Source organism: Neophocaena asiaeorientalis, unplaced genomic scaffold, assembly GCF_003031525.2.
Source record: "Neophocaena asiaeorientalis asiaeorientalis breed wild unplaced genomic scaffold, Neophocaena_asiaeorientalis_V1.1 scaffold37, whole genome shotgun sequence".
Taxonomy (NCBI): Eukaryota; Metazoa; Chordata; class Mammalia; order Artiodactyla; family Phocoenidae; genus Neophocaena; species Neophocaena asiaeorientalis.
In genome coordinates this window covers 2,502,626-2,517,442 of record NW_020174269.1, presented here as the reverse complement: position 1 = coordinate 2,517,442, position 14,817 = coordinate 2,502,626, and the positions used below count along the sequence as shown (strand labels likewise).

Below are 14,817 nucleotides of genomic sequence, written 5' to 3'. Positions count from 1 at the left end.
GGAGGAGATATGGGAATATATGATTATGTATAGCTGATTCACTTTGTTATACACAGAAACTAACACAACATTGTAAAGCAATTACACTCCAATAAAGATGTTAAAATTTTAAAATAAATAAAATAAAAATACTATTCCAATACCCATTCATCATAAAATCTCTCAAAAACTAGGGAAGAGAAAGTAGCTTCCTCAATTTTATGAAAAGCAGTTATAAAAAGCCTGCAGCTAACACCATCCTTAATGGTGAAAAACTGAAAGCTTTCCCCCCAAGATCAAGAACAAGGTAAGAATGTCCTCTCTTACTATCCTATTCAACACAGCATTGGAAAGTCTAGCCAGAGCAATAAGGCAAGAAAAGGAAATAAAGGCATATAAATTGGAAAGAAAGAAATAAGATTGTTCCTATTTACAAGTGACATAATTGTCTATGTAGAAAATTCCAAGGAAACTACAAAAAAGCTCCTAGGGCTAATAAGTGAGTTCAGCAAGGTTATGGATATAAGACCAACACAAAAAAAATCAATTACATTTGTATTATACTAACAATGAATGTGTGGAAACCAAAATTAAAACCACAAGAACATTTAAATATCTCCAAGGAAAATGAAATATTTAGGCATAAATCTAACAAAACATATACAGGACTTGTATGTTGAAGATTTCAAAATGCTGATTTAAGAAATCAAAGAAAACCTAAAGAAATTGTGAGAAATACTGTGTTTATGGACTGGAAGACTCAGTGTAGTAAAGATGTCAATTCTCCCTAAATTGATTGGTTTAATGGAATTCCAATGGACATCTCAGTAAAGTTTTTAAGACATAGTTTTTATCCTAAAATTTATATGGAAGTCCCAGCACTTAAGGTAGTTAAAATAATTTCAAAACAGAAGAATAAAGTGGAGGAATATAGAAAGAATTCTCAGATCTCAAAGGTAAAAAAACCAAACAATCTAATTAAAAAATGAGCTGAAGACATGATTAGGCATTTTGCTGAAGAGGATATACAAATGCAAACAAGCACATGAAAAGATGTTTAACATTATTAGCCATTAGCAAGTGCAAATTAAAACAATGGTGAGATTTCAAAATGGCTAAAATTAAAAATAGTGATAACACCAAATGCTGACAAGAATGTGGAGCGGGCTTCCCTGGTGGCGCAGTGGTTAAGAATATGCCTGCCAATGCAGGAGATACGGGTTCGAGCTCTGGTCCGGGAAGATCCCACATGCCGCAGAGCAACTAAGCCCGTGAGCCACAACTACTGACCCTGTGCCCTAGAGCCTTCGAGCCACAGCTACTGAAGCCCACACGCCTAGAGCCCATGCTCTGCAACAAGAGAAGCCACCGCAATGAGAACCCGCGCACAGCAGCGAAGACCCAATGCAGCCATAAATAAATAAATTTATATATTAAAAAAAAAGAATGTGGAGAAACTGGTTTACTCATACACTCCTGATGGGAATGTAAAACGGTACAGCCTCTCTAGAAAAGAGTGGAAGTTTCTTACAAAACTAAACACACAATTACCATACGACCCAGCAATCGCACTCTTAGGCATATCCCAGAGAAATGAAAACTTATAGTCACATAAAACATATTCATGAATGTTCATAGCAGCTTTATTTGTAATAGCTGAAACTGAAAACACCCAGATGTCCTTCAAGGGGTGAATGGTTAAATGAAATGTCATATCTACACCAGGAGGTACTGTTCAGCGATAAAAAGGAACTAAGAATTGATACATGTAACAACTTGAATGGATTTCAAAGGAATTATTCTGAGTTTAAAAAAAGGCAATCTCAAAATGTCATATACTGCATGATTCTATTTATACAACATTCTTGAAATGACAAAATTACAGAGATGGAAAACAGATCTGTGGTTGCCAGGAGTTAGGGAGGGAGAGGGGGGAAGGTGGCTGGGGCTATAAAAGGGTGGCAGGAGGGATCTTAGTGATAGAACTGTTCTGTATCTTCACTCTGGTGGTGATTACATGCATCTATCCCTGTAATAAAGGCACACTAAACACATACACACACACACACACGCACACACACAGATGAATACATGTAAAAGTAATGAAGTCTGTATAAGATTGGTGGATGGTACCAATGGTTAATTTTGTGGTTGTGATATTGTCTGTAGTTATGCGAGATGTTACCACTGGGGGACACTGGGTATAGGGTGGAAGGGATTTCTATTATTTCTTATAATTGCATATGCACCTACAGTGATCTCAACATTAAAAGTTTTTTAAAAACAGTTTTTATAAAAGCTGTGGCTTTTATCTGCAAGGTCCAGGCTTTATTCACAGAAGAATTTGCCATTTCTAGGGGCCAAACTTGGGATTCTTAGAGCATTCCATTTTTACTAAGGAATGGGGGGAGGGGATAAAAGATATGACTTAGGCTTGGCTTCTTGCTACATAGGGAGGAATTTAAAAGGCTCGGAGAGAGCAAAGAAAATAGAACAGAGAAAGAAACAATGTCTCTGAGAGGGGCTTAAACCCTCAGAGGGGGCAACAGAAACCAGACAGCTTTGAGGAAGTGTCAGCAGAATATATGCGATTCTTCCTGCCTGAAACCCTTGAGGTGGGCGCCCTGAAGACACCCTTCACCAACTTTGGGTGGTCACAACAAGGCAGGCACAGTGGTCTGTGGAAGAAGGATATGCAGAGAGGGCCTGGCATAAACACTCCTAGCCTCTGGTGCCCATGGGACATGAGGAGCCTAGAAAGTTGCCCCAACACCCTTTGAGAGGGTCAAGTGAATTATCTAGTAATGAAGAATTAGCCTGCCCACTAGGGATCAGCAAGGAGCACCACAGCCTGTAGTAGAGGTAATACGCACCCCATCTCAGAGAAGCAGCAGAGCCAGTGAGAGACGAATGGGAGGTGAGGTCAGCCAAGCTCCCTGCATGCAATAACCATGCCATGTTCCTGGCAGGGTAGGGTGACCATTTGAACACCAGGCACAGGCAACTCACAGCGGCTTGTACCCAATGACTAAACTGCCAAAGACTACAGCAGGAGGCCAGCGGGTGCACACAGCCTTCCACAAGCCCGGAAAAGCCCTCCCTAACACCCACTGACACACAGGGGGAAGAGCAGGGGGGAAATGGTGATGTCACTTGAATCCTGAAATTATCTGAAGGAAAAAATAAGCGTGAACAAGCTAAGTCCAATTAAAAGAAAATTAAGAAGTTATATTTCTTCACATTCAAGTCATTATGCCCAAACTTGACTACCTGAATGACAAAGAAGAGGTGAACATGGAGGCCCTCTCTCCCTGGTCTTTGGCCCTAAGGCATTTGTACCTTTACTTTGAGGGAGAAAGAATGGATCCACGGACATCACCGTGCTCACTTGGAATCAATGCGCCCTCCCTAAATGATTCAGGGAACACCTCCTGACTGTCAACCACATTGTCTGAAGTTGTCCCCAGATATGTTGTAATGAGTGTTTTGGTTTGTATTTTCTTTTCTAAATTAACCATTTAGAAACACATATGAGCAGAATCAATTAAGTGGTAAGAACACAGTAATTACCCATGTTGGCACCTTTCTTTGGCAACGGAGCTGCACATTTCAGCTAATTATTTCCTAATCAGTAATATTTATCCTGGCTCTGGTCTCCCAGTCTCTCCTCCTCGCGGCAGCGGGAGGTGTCGCCCACTGATGCTCACCTGCTTGGACACCTTGGCCCAGGTTTTCTTCAGCCGGTAGATGGCACTTCTGTTTAAGGCTGAGGTGATCTCCAGCACGCCATTGTAGTTGTGCAGGCACCGGCAGATGTCCGCCACGGCCACCCACTTCTCAATAGCATTGGCTCGGGAGCTGACATCCGCATAATTCATGATCTGGGAGGCCACCAGGTTACTCATCTGAGACAATGGAAAAGCCAAGAGAGGCCAGCTAAGAGCCAAAGCAATTCATGCAGGCACGATACCTGAATTACCTACAGAAATGTCAGCAAAGCAGGTGTCAAGGGATGCGAGATCATGGTCCATTTAGATATCAACCTTCTGAAGAAACTAAAGTCTGTAATGATAACAATATCAACACACGAATGAACACCTGCTCATCCTGAGTGAAGAGAGGGGTTGTTTGGGATCAGCTTGTTGGGGGAAGAGATGGTTTTGCTAATCAGTAATTTTGATGGAGGAGTCATTTCCAATAATTATTGAGAGAATGGCAGAGAACGAGCTAACCCCTGAGGAATGGCAACCTTTGCAGATCAGGGGTTTCACTTCTTGGGGCCTCTCCCAATGTTCCTTGGGTCCCAACGGTGTGGGGATATTCACTCTAGGAAGCCTCAGTTATCACAAAGAAAACACATTTCCTCCCAATCAAATCAAACTCTAACCTACCAACTCTCAAACCAGAAACACTTAGGTGCAGAAGAGAGAACATTTGCATCTTATCTTGCTGAATTTTTTTTCCACCAGCAGTTAAAGGGACCTATAGTTTCAAGGCTAAGCAATGTAATTCTATTAGTTAAAGCCAAGAGAAAAAGAGGCAACTTAAGAAACTCAACACTCAGGATAGGGAAAGGAAAAGACTAGAACAGGATTGATTAGTAATAAAGGGAATCTGGGGTCCATAATCTTATATCCATACACTAAATCTGATGAGTACACCAATTCTTTGATAATTCCATAGGTATTTTAAATCTCACAGGGCCTCAGAACTATCATTGTGCATATTTATTAAAGAAATTATTTTGTACTGAGCACCTAGTAAGGACCATTCTTTTAGGTTGTGGGAACAGGAAAAATAAATAAATCAGTCTCCCTGACCTTAAGGCATTGAGCCTGGTTAGGTGGGAAGGTGAGGACAGGCAGACAGAAACAAGTAAATACCACAAAGCGAAATGCAAAGCTAGGGCTGAGTGGGGGGCGGAGCTTGAGAAATAGAGGCAGCATGGGGCAGGTGGAGGAGGAGGAGAGAGATTGTGCCTGCACTGAACCCTGAAGCGTGAGGAGAAGCTAGCTACTGCTTCCCATCAAAGTAGAGGAGTGTCTGCAAAGGGACAGAGGGGGAAGGCATGGTGGCATGGAGGATCTGGCAGCTGTCTGAGGAGCACGGGGGTTGGTGAGAGACAAGGATGACAGGAGGCGGGGCTCCTGTAGGCCAGGTTGAGCGGCTGGGGCTGTATTGTGAAGGTGAGAGGAAGCCACTGACAAAATTTCATCAAAGAGATAGAATTAGATGGGCCTCCGAGAGAAGTTATTTCCGTGACACTGTGTGAAGAAAGGGTTGGGTGTCAGTGAGATGGGGGTAGGGAGATAGTGAGTTAGGAGCTCCTGGAGAAAAGAATGAAAGGCCAAATCAAGATTATGGCAGTGGGAAGGGAGGGGAAAGAAGAGTCTGAGATGTGTAGATTTAGGGTTCAGTAATATGTTGAGGGGTGAGCGAGGTGGAGAAAGGAGAAGAAGCGGTCGAAGATGACCTCTAGATTCCGTGCTTGGTTGAGTGAGTGCTGGTGGGGCCATTACCCAAGACCAAGGACAGAGAATAAGATGAAGAAGCAGGCTTGGTGGGTCTGGGAGGAACTCTGATGATGAGTTCCATCTGCAATCTGGACACAGTGCAAGTGGCCACCCAAGTAGAGACATGTGGGTATGGAGCCTGGGACTGAACCTCTGATTTGAGTGTCCACTTCATCCCAACTGTATGTACAGCACAGGCAAAAAAGAAAACAAAATAGGTTTAGTGTGTACAGAAGGGGCTCTGCTTCTCAAAGAGTGGCCCAGACAGGTCATGTGTCCTGTCCTTTAGGAAGCAGTGACATTTGATGCTTGCTATGTAATAACACCTATTCCACATGTACCCTCAGCAAAGCACTGTCTTGGGAATTTGCACTGTTGTTTTGTATTTTGATTCTGGATGACATTAATTTACCTACAGGTTTCCTGGTAGTCTTTTTTTTTTTTTTTTTTTAAAACATCATCTTTAGTAGAATTGAAAAGGGAGCCTTCCCTTTGCCGGGATAGGCCTGAAGACATTCCAACACCTGTGGCTCTTCCACAGGACTAAGACCAGTAGGACAGCACCAATAGGGAGGAGGAGGGTATAAAAGCAACTCCATCTTAACTGCTGCAGAAGAGCAGAGGGGGAGATGGACCGACAGCTGGTTACCTCTGCACGCAGTCTCAGCATCACTGTAGTTACGCTCAGAGAGGTTCCAGTACACCCTGGAGTGGACTGGGACTGAATATTCAGTAATAATGAGGAGGAGCTGTAGCAACCCAGCCTTACCATCACCAGTACCACCAGGGGCCAGTGACACAGTGCCGTTAGAACCAGTCAATCTACAACCATGAAGTAATCATGATCATGATAAAAATAATAGCAGCTACCTATGCATCACTGAGCACTTACCAGACTTGTGTACCATCAAATGTGAACTGGAAGGTAACTGGAAGTTATCACATCGCTGTGAACTCTTAGAGGATATTTAAGCTTTTTTTTTTTTTTTTTAACATTCCAGCAGTTTTGTTTAAAAAGTGGGTAGAAGACTTCTTTTAATTTAGAGAAGGCATCTCAAGACCCTGATACTCATCTTCCTATAACACTCCCACCCAAGGTTTTATTTTTATGGTTACTCACATCATTGAAATGTTGGCTGGTTTTCATAATGTAAGGTGTTCTTTCATTTTTATCCAGCTTCATCCACCCCTGCCCAAGAAATTCTCTGAAAATTCAAAACAAAACACAAAATCAATTAAGTTTTTTAAGGGTGCCTATGATCCTGAATAATTATTATGAATATTATATACATTAAGCTTGACATTGCCCAACCCTGCTGCTCCATCTCAAATGAATTTTAGCTCAATTCTACCATTTCACCACTTGATGCCAAAAAGAAAAAGATTCTTCAGTTTCAGCTTTCTCTTATAAATGTTTGGAACCGGGTCCCTATTAGGATCATTATAAAGGCTTCTCTGAAATTGGAAAACAATGACAAGAGGAATAAAGAGCTTAAGTGCTAACTCAGAAACTAAGACCATTTTCCCTGGATCAGCTTGAAAAAATCTTAAGCCTTAGCAGAAGGCTTGAAAAATCCATCACTACCAAAAATGTTAATCAAGAACAGCATGTTTTCCTCCACTTTGCTCTGACAGTCTCCAGGAGAATGTCAATTCCATGGGCAGGGACTTTCCTTTGTTTGCCCCAGAGTCCAGAACAGTACACGTGGTAAGGGCCGAATGAACAAATGCTGGTGTTAGCACTTTGCAGCCCGTTCGTGTGACGAAGGCAGTTACGGTGGTGGGAGCTCAGCCTGGAGGAAGGTCTGTCTTCTGAATAACATCCTGCTCCTTCATTTCACTCATGAGTGGGTCACTGGATCACAGCAAGCGAGGGACAATCAAGCTGGAGCATACAGGAATTATTTTGTCAAGGCATTACCAAAATTAAAATGAAATTACTCTGACACATTCTTAATCCACCAATGTTGACTGAGTCCCTTGATGTGGGTGGTACTGTTCCCATCCTGCAAGGCTGTTGGACATAAAGATGTGCTTTTTCCACGGATGAAAATTGGTACATGTTCACAGCAGCAGAGAGGAAGAGAGGTGAGAAGGGTCCCAGGAAGAGACCACACCAAGGGCAACCACAAAGATTCAGCCTTTGCTGTTTCTCCTCTTCCATAGTGGTCATGCTCCCCTCCCTCCTGAATCCTCACTGCACTGAAGGATAGTCAGGAGGTGGGGGGAAGAGGCACTGCACTCCTAACTCAAGTCATCAAATAGTCAGTGGGTTCATTTGTACGGCCAAGGGGCCACGTTCCTTTCTTCCCCATGTTCATGGATGGGCCTACAATTGCTGAAAGTGGGAAAGAAGATAAAACGCATAAAAGAAAAGTCTGCAGGAGCATCTTCCGGCCCTGCCCCTTCTACTGTAGCTCTGACCACCAACACGGCTATGCCTGAGCCTCCATCATCCTGGATGTCCTCTTCTCTACATACGACATGGACCACAGTCATACCTCTTACCCAGCCCCTCCCATACCTTTCATTTAGTTATAATTTCACAGGGGACTTATGCCAACAGTTGTTATTTGTCCAAACAAAGGCCTTGTTTGTAGAGCTGCTGATTAGGACAGCAGGAGGGGGCTTAAAGAGCCTCCCTTACTCTGCACACGAGACAGTTAAAAGGCAGTAGTGACACAGATGCTCATTACGTGACAGCGTTCATTCGGTAGATACCCACTCCAAGTGTGCTCTGTGCAAAGCACTGTCTTGGGAGTCTGCGCTGTTCTGGAGTCTCGATGCTCAGCAATACCACCTGCTGATTTATGGACATGGGGGAAAAATTGCAGCAGAATTCACAGAATTTCCCAACGTCAGTGTTTCTCAAAGTATAGTCTTAGCTCACGCAGAATTATCTGGGATTCTCACTGAAAATGTAGTTTCCTGGGCCTCAAACCTACTGGAATCAGGATATCTGGCGGGGGGGTGGTCAGGGGGCGGTACCTAGGGATGTACATTTTTAACAGGTTTCTCAAATGATTTTAGGCACCATGAAGTTTGAGAACCACTGTTATACTGTATTGTGGTTTCTATAACACAAAGATGTGAGAGGACAGAGAACTTCGCCTTCTATGGTAACCGTAGCACATACAGAAACACAAGACTGACCATCCTGAGAGTTCCCAATATTTCTACCTAAATATTTCCAACAGAAAGTGGAACCAAAAGACATTCAAGCGGGACCAAACCAACATAAGACTAAGAGCCACAGCTCTGCGCACACGCCATCTGCTGAGGAACAATGTCAGCTGTGAGGCAGCCCTGCTGCCGCGAGGGCACACTCACTCGTACGGAATGCTTCTGAAAACGATGTGGTCCAGGAGGGTGATCTGCTCAGCCAGCTCCATGGCCGACAAGGTCTCAAAGCACTCGGCCTTCGGACAGTCCGTCTGCAAGAGATGAGGGCAGGGAATGAAACACACCGGAAGCAAGGTGCCTGCCAGCTCCCTACAGCTGCTTGGAGTACAAAGTCCACCCTAGATCCCAGCTATGAAGAAAACGGCAGAAAGTTCAGAAATAACAGCCGGCACTAACATCATGGACCAACCGCTAAACCCCAAAGCCAAATCTGGTTCTTCTCACACAGTTGCAGCGACAGAATATACAGTCTAGAACCCAGTTATCCGTTATGGGCACAGTGCTTGCCTTTGAGAGGTGAGTCTTACATATAATTGTGCAGGATAAGATCATGGCTGAACTTACCAGTTGAATTATGTCCTCCAGTTTTAGGTGGATGTCATCTTGATCATCTTGTGAAAGGGCCCTAAAAAAAAAGTCAAAATATCCTCCATGAAAAGAAAACAGACATCCCAGAAATGAAATGACGAAATGCAGTTCAGTTTTCCCTGGGGGGAAGTCGGAGGGTTCCGGTCTGCGAGGCTGTGGAGACGTGAATTGAAGACAGAGGGTCAAGGAAACAGGAAAACACACATGTTAAAGGCAGAGGACGATCATCAAGAGAGCTGACTTATAACACGGAGCCAACCTGTTACATACAAGTTGTAAATAAAACACCCACTGTGAAAGTGAAGCAGAGGGTAAGCTGGTGCTTTGCGTTACTGAGCGGATCTATGCCACGAATCTGGGTGCCTTGCGTTGCTATCGGTCAGGGTTTCTAACAGGCCTAAGTGTCCCATCCACAATCCTCCAGCCCCTACCCTGGCCCCTCCCTGCTGAGGCTGAGGCAGAAGATGCAGGCATAGGTAGACCAGAAGCTCAGGGGGGTTCCTGGGTAGCAAGAGTTCAAACAATACCAGGTAGAAAGCCAGCAGGTGAACTCTTCCCCTTTGCTCCCCAGATGGGCTTTCCCGAGACACATTTGGTACTGTATCCCCACACGTGGTGTTATTCAGCTCTCAATAAATATTTTTTTGATCAGTGACAAATGAGTAACTGAATACATAAGTTAAGGTGGGTGCTGGTTCCAGAGTGACAGTGATACTTTCAAGTCCAAGAGAAGTTCAGGGTCCAGGAAAATTAACCTGATTATATAACTTGCCATCTGGACCAAACACTTCAAGTGTCCTAAAATGAAGGCATAATCACATATTAAAAGTATTAAAATATTTAAACAGTGCCCAACCATGTAGCCTGTCTGCTGGAGGACACTAGTTTTAAAAAGCAACAATGATGTGATGTTCTATCGTGTTCTGAGTTGATAAAAACAAAACTATCACCCTCAAAAACACAAAATTAACTGAGGAGGGTAATTGTATGCTCATTACATGCCAGGCATGTGCTAACCATCTGACACACACTCTCTCCTATATCATAAAAAATCCCTATAAAGTAAGCATTATTATCTCCATTTTATAGATGAGGAAACAAAAGCTCAAAGAAATGGACTAACTGGCCCAGGGTTCGGTCCAGTTTGCTTTCCTGTTGCTCTTGCTTGTCACGAGCAGGCTTATGAAAGGCACCACTTCAAAGGTCCAGCATAGAACACACACCAGAAAAGGTCAATTCCTTTTCCTCGATCTTCCTTCTCTCTAACAAAAGTTCTTGGCTGTTTACCCGGGAGCAGAATCCTTCTAGATCACAGGAATGGCAATCCTCTTGTCTGCAATTAGCCGTATCATTTGTGAGAAGAAAAAGTCACCATATGCTAAAGGGAAGATTAAGGTGAGGAAAAAATAAGTAAACATAACTCTTTCTCCAAAGACTGTTACATCACACTTAAGGGTTAGACACGGGAAAAGTGACTCTTTCCCAAAGCGCATGTCATCCTTTCTATGGTAGCCTGTGTTCTTGGAGAGAGATCAGTGGCCTTATAACTATGTGTACCCGTGGAAAAGATCCTTTTTATGAGGCTGGGCAATATTCTTAGCTTGGAAAGAAATGGTCCAGAAGTTATTTCGCTTCTATCAAATGTTTCTCTCCTCAACGATCTTACGCTAATGTTCCAAGATACATCTGGTCCCATTCAGTTACCTCACATTTCTCTCTTCAAAAGAGTCTGCCCTGTAAATCAAAATAAATGCTATCTCTTTCGAAAATGTCCCCTTAGAACAAAAGTTCTTAATCCTAGAGTATCACTAAATAATCTCTAGAGGTCCACAAACTTTTAAAAATGATATGCAAATGTTTGCATATATTCATATGTTCATTTTTCTGAGAGGAGACTGTTTCCATCATATTCTTTTGGGGGATCCATGACCCCCAACAAGGTTAAAAATAACTATAGAAATGTATACTCTGCCATAAAATGGCACGTGACATTTTGTAAAATACAAAAGATTTTCAGTATTATTATTAAGGAACCAGCTCCAGAATTTGATTGCCCACCCATGAATTCATTAGTGATGGCAAGTCGAATTCATTTTTCTTTTTTTTTTTATGCTTATAGTTACAGTTTTATTTTAAAGGATATAACTCGGGAACAGCCAAGTACAAGGAAGAGATGCATAGGGCAAGTCGAATTCTTAAGGTAGATGCGACCCGAGGAAATAGAACAATATAGAGATGTGTTTAATAAATGAGGATGATCCAGCTGTCAAAAAACACTTTGCACCAAAATTAAAAGTGATTAGAAAGTAAAGAATGAAATTGATGACTAATTATCTTTGAAGACATTTTCAAGCCAGGAAAGGAGGTGAACAAAATCCACCTAGTAAGAGAGGTAGCCCCTGACTCCAAGTAAGAGTAGGAGCAGGACATCATTTTGGTGTAAAAGTTCTAATGGGTCTGAACAAAATAAATGCTACGCCTAACACCGACATGTCAAATATTCTTGACCTGTAACGTGTAAACATCCACAGTGAGTACCTTAGCTGGATGTATCAAGTACCTTAGCTTGATACAATCGCCTGGATTTCCTTTGATTCTGGTAAACTGATTCGATTAAACCAAGCAAAACCTTTATCCTGGCCTGTTCATTTGAATACCTGGTTTATTGTATGAAGCAATTTGAAGAAAGTAGTTTTTCTTCTACAAAAAAAAAAGGAGTCTAATGCTGCTTGGGGCTGTGTGAGGTTTGTGGGTCCCCTTTTCATGACTGAACCCACTCCGGTTGACCATCCAAGAAGTCAATCATTGTTCCTTTTCATTCTATGGCATGTTAGTTGTCTACAAAAAACACTATACTGCATAGATTCAGAAGCCAGCTGGTCAGACAACGTTGGAGGGTCGTGGTATTTTAGGAATATAAAAATCTTGAGCAGAGGTTTTTATTCACAAACAGGGCCTCAAACTACCTATGCTAATTAAACTTCTTCAGCATAAAGTAATCCCTGTGACACTGTGTAAGGAGGGGATGATTCATCATAGAAGGCTTTCACTTTACTGCATTAATGTATTATGTGTTTAAATACATGTGTCATGTTTATATCTCACTGTTATATGACTTGAATGCATCTAAATCTTTAACATCGGGATTTTTTTTTTTTTTTAACCTCTCACAATCCTAACTTGTATTTGATGGGAGGTGCGTTCAGAAACGTTCCCTTCAGATGTGAAGGCCTCTCTAACCCTGGTCCAGTTCCAACAGAGGATGGATTTGCTTCTAGTCTTCTGACTACCTTAGAGTTTGATGAATACTCCAGGATCCTGGGTTTTCCCCACATGTATCACTCATTATGATCAATTTAATATTTATGCACTTATAATGCAATACCAGATAAAAAACTTAAAAGGAAACGGGATTATGCAAATTCTATAACTAGAAAATTTCCCCTTCAAGTGTAGAAATCATGTAGTCTTAAAAACAGAGCCAAGAGCAACTGGCCTCTGTCCTCGAATGGGCCGCTTGCTTGCTACTGTGACGGGCTGGCCTGGGCCCATGGCATGGCCTGCCTCAGACTCTTCTCCTCCCCACCTTGTGAATGGTTTAATCTCATGTTGCTTCTGGGACCTGCCAGACCACCTCTTCCTTCCCATGCTTTCTCAAGCATGACTTTCCTTCCTGCTGGGCTTACTGGAGCCCACGGCTACCTATGCTCTGGCAATTTTTTTTTTTAAAAAGGCAGATGTCCATAAATGCATGGAAATGTTTAATACTAAATTCTCTTGGTTTCAGCTGAAAATAATTCCCTGTTTGTTTTCAAATTAAGAAATGAACTAACAGGAAAATCTTTATAATTTTCAGGTTGTTAAATAATCCTTTTTATTTCTGTTTCTTTCTCATATACCCCCATGATTTCTTTTTTTTTTTCATGAAGAGATTTCATGAATGAAAACATTCCTTCAGTTGATGGTTCTGTCTAGGTCTTACCTCCTACTCTCTAATCATTTTGACATGATTTTTAAAAACACACATTTCATACATATAAACATAAGTATCGGATATGTAAAATTATCAAACCCCCTAAAAACTAATACACGATTTATTCCTCCTATAATCACAATCTCATGTGCTGGGATAGGGACCCTCATACATAGTGCAAGTGGAATGAATTACTTGGTTGGAGAAATTCAATCAAATATCAGTTGTCTTCTTGTACCAGGGGGTATTTTTTGTTTGTTTTGTTTTGTTTTCCACAAATCTATTCACTGGCTTGTTGGGAAGATAAGTTAGTGCCCCAGGGACTCAGCTGATTCAAACTGTGACTCAGGGTCTGGCTGTCTGCTCAGCTGATGGGCTGGTGACCCCAGAGGCATCTGTCAGCTTTAGTTGACATGTTCAGGGCTAAACAAAGCCTTTGGTTTTGTTTTGGCTTCATGGGAAGAAAGATGGTGAGAGATGGGAGAATAGGTGGGATAGTGTAACATCTATTCCTTGCTTGGCTCTGCAGGTGGCTTTTGAATTCTTACGGTGGAACCAGGTAAGATGTGAAAAGCGCTGTTTTCACGAGAGAGAGACTCTGGGTTGAGTGAGGCTGCTCTGGGACCCAGGTGGCACAGGGACAAGGCAAGTGGCATCTTTCTCAGCTTTTTGATAGGGAAATGGTGGCTTCACAAGACTGCCAAGCAGCATTTTCCACAGAAACTCTGCTGGCACTGAAAGGTCTCTCCCTCAAGGAGCCTCAGGGCGGTAAGCTTGAATAAAGATGCTGAGGCAGGAAAATGACTGGGTTCATTCCTGAGCACATATTTCTTGAGACTTTCAGAATACCTGGAAGACTCTGCAAGGGACTAGAATTCTGGGTGGGCATTCCACCAGTGGAATTGCTTTTTTGTTTTGTTTTTTATTTCCTTTTTTTCTTTTACAATATAGCAGTAAGTGGGTTATGACTATGGGGGTTTCTTTGGTAAGAATTTTATTGAGATATAATTCACATACCAAACAATCCACCCATTTAAAGGTGTGTGTGTGTGTGTGTGTATATATATATATATTTTTTTTTTTTTTACTATTTTTTTAATACTGGAGTATAATTGCTTCACAATACCGTGTTAGTTTCTGTTGCACAACAAAGTGAATCAGCCATATGCATACACATGTCCCCATATCCCCTCCCTCTTGAGCCTCCCTCCCATCCTCCCTATCCCACCCCTCTAGGTCATCGCAAAGCACCGAGCTGATCTCCCTGTATTATGCTGCTGCTTCCCACCAGCCAACTATTTTACATTTGGTAGTGTATATATGTCGATACTAGTCTCACTTTGCCCCAGCTTCGCCCTTCCACCCCATGTCATCAAGTCCATTCTCTATGTCTACCTCTTTATTCTTGCCCTGCAACTAGGTTCATCAGAACCTTTTTTTTTCTTTTTTTAGATTCCATATATATGTGTTAGCATACAGTATTTGTTTTTCTTTTTGTGACTTACTTCACTCAGTATGACAGACTCTAGGTCCATCCACCTCACTACAAATAACTCAATTTCGTTTCTTTTTATGGCTGAG

General features: G+C 42.2%; 1 protein-coding gene across 2 annotated transcripts in view; it reads right to left on the bottom strand.

The window, feature by feature from the left end:
* The window catches only part of RASGRF2 (Ras protein specific guanine nucleotide releasing factor 2), a 235,745-nt gene that overhangs the window by 8,527 nt on the left and 212,401 nt on the right, over positions 1 to 14,817 (bottom strand). For both annotated transcript variants that reach the window (XM_024755700.1, XM_024755701.1), the window contains exons 20-23: positions 9,240 to 9,300; positions 8,823 to 8,926; positions 6,613 to 6,697; positions 3,687 to 3,884 (exon numbers count right to left, since the gene is read on the bottom strand). In XM_024755700.1, coding sequence (XP_024611468.1) covers positions 3,687 to 3,884; positions 6,613 to 6,697; positions 8,823 to 8,926; positions 9,240 to 9,300 — 448 coding nt within the window. The remainder of the gene's footprint in view (positions 1 to 3,686; positions 3,885 to 6,612; positions 6,698 to 8,822; positions 8,927 to 9,239; positions 9,301 to 14,817) is intronic.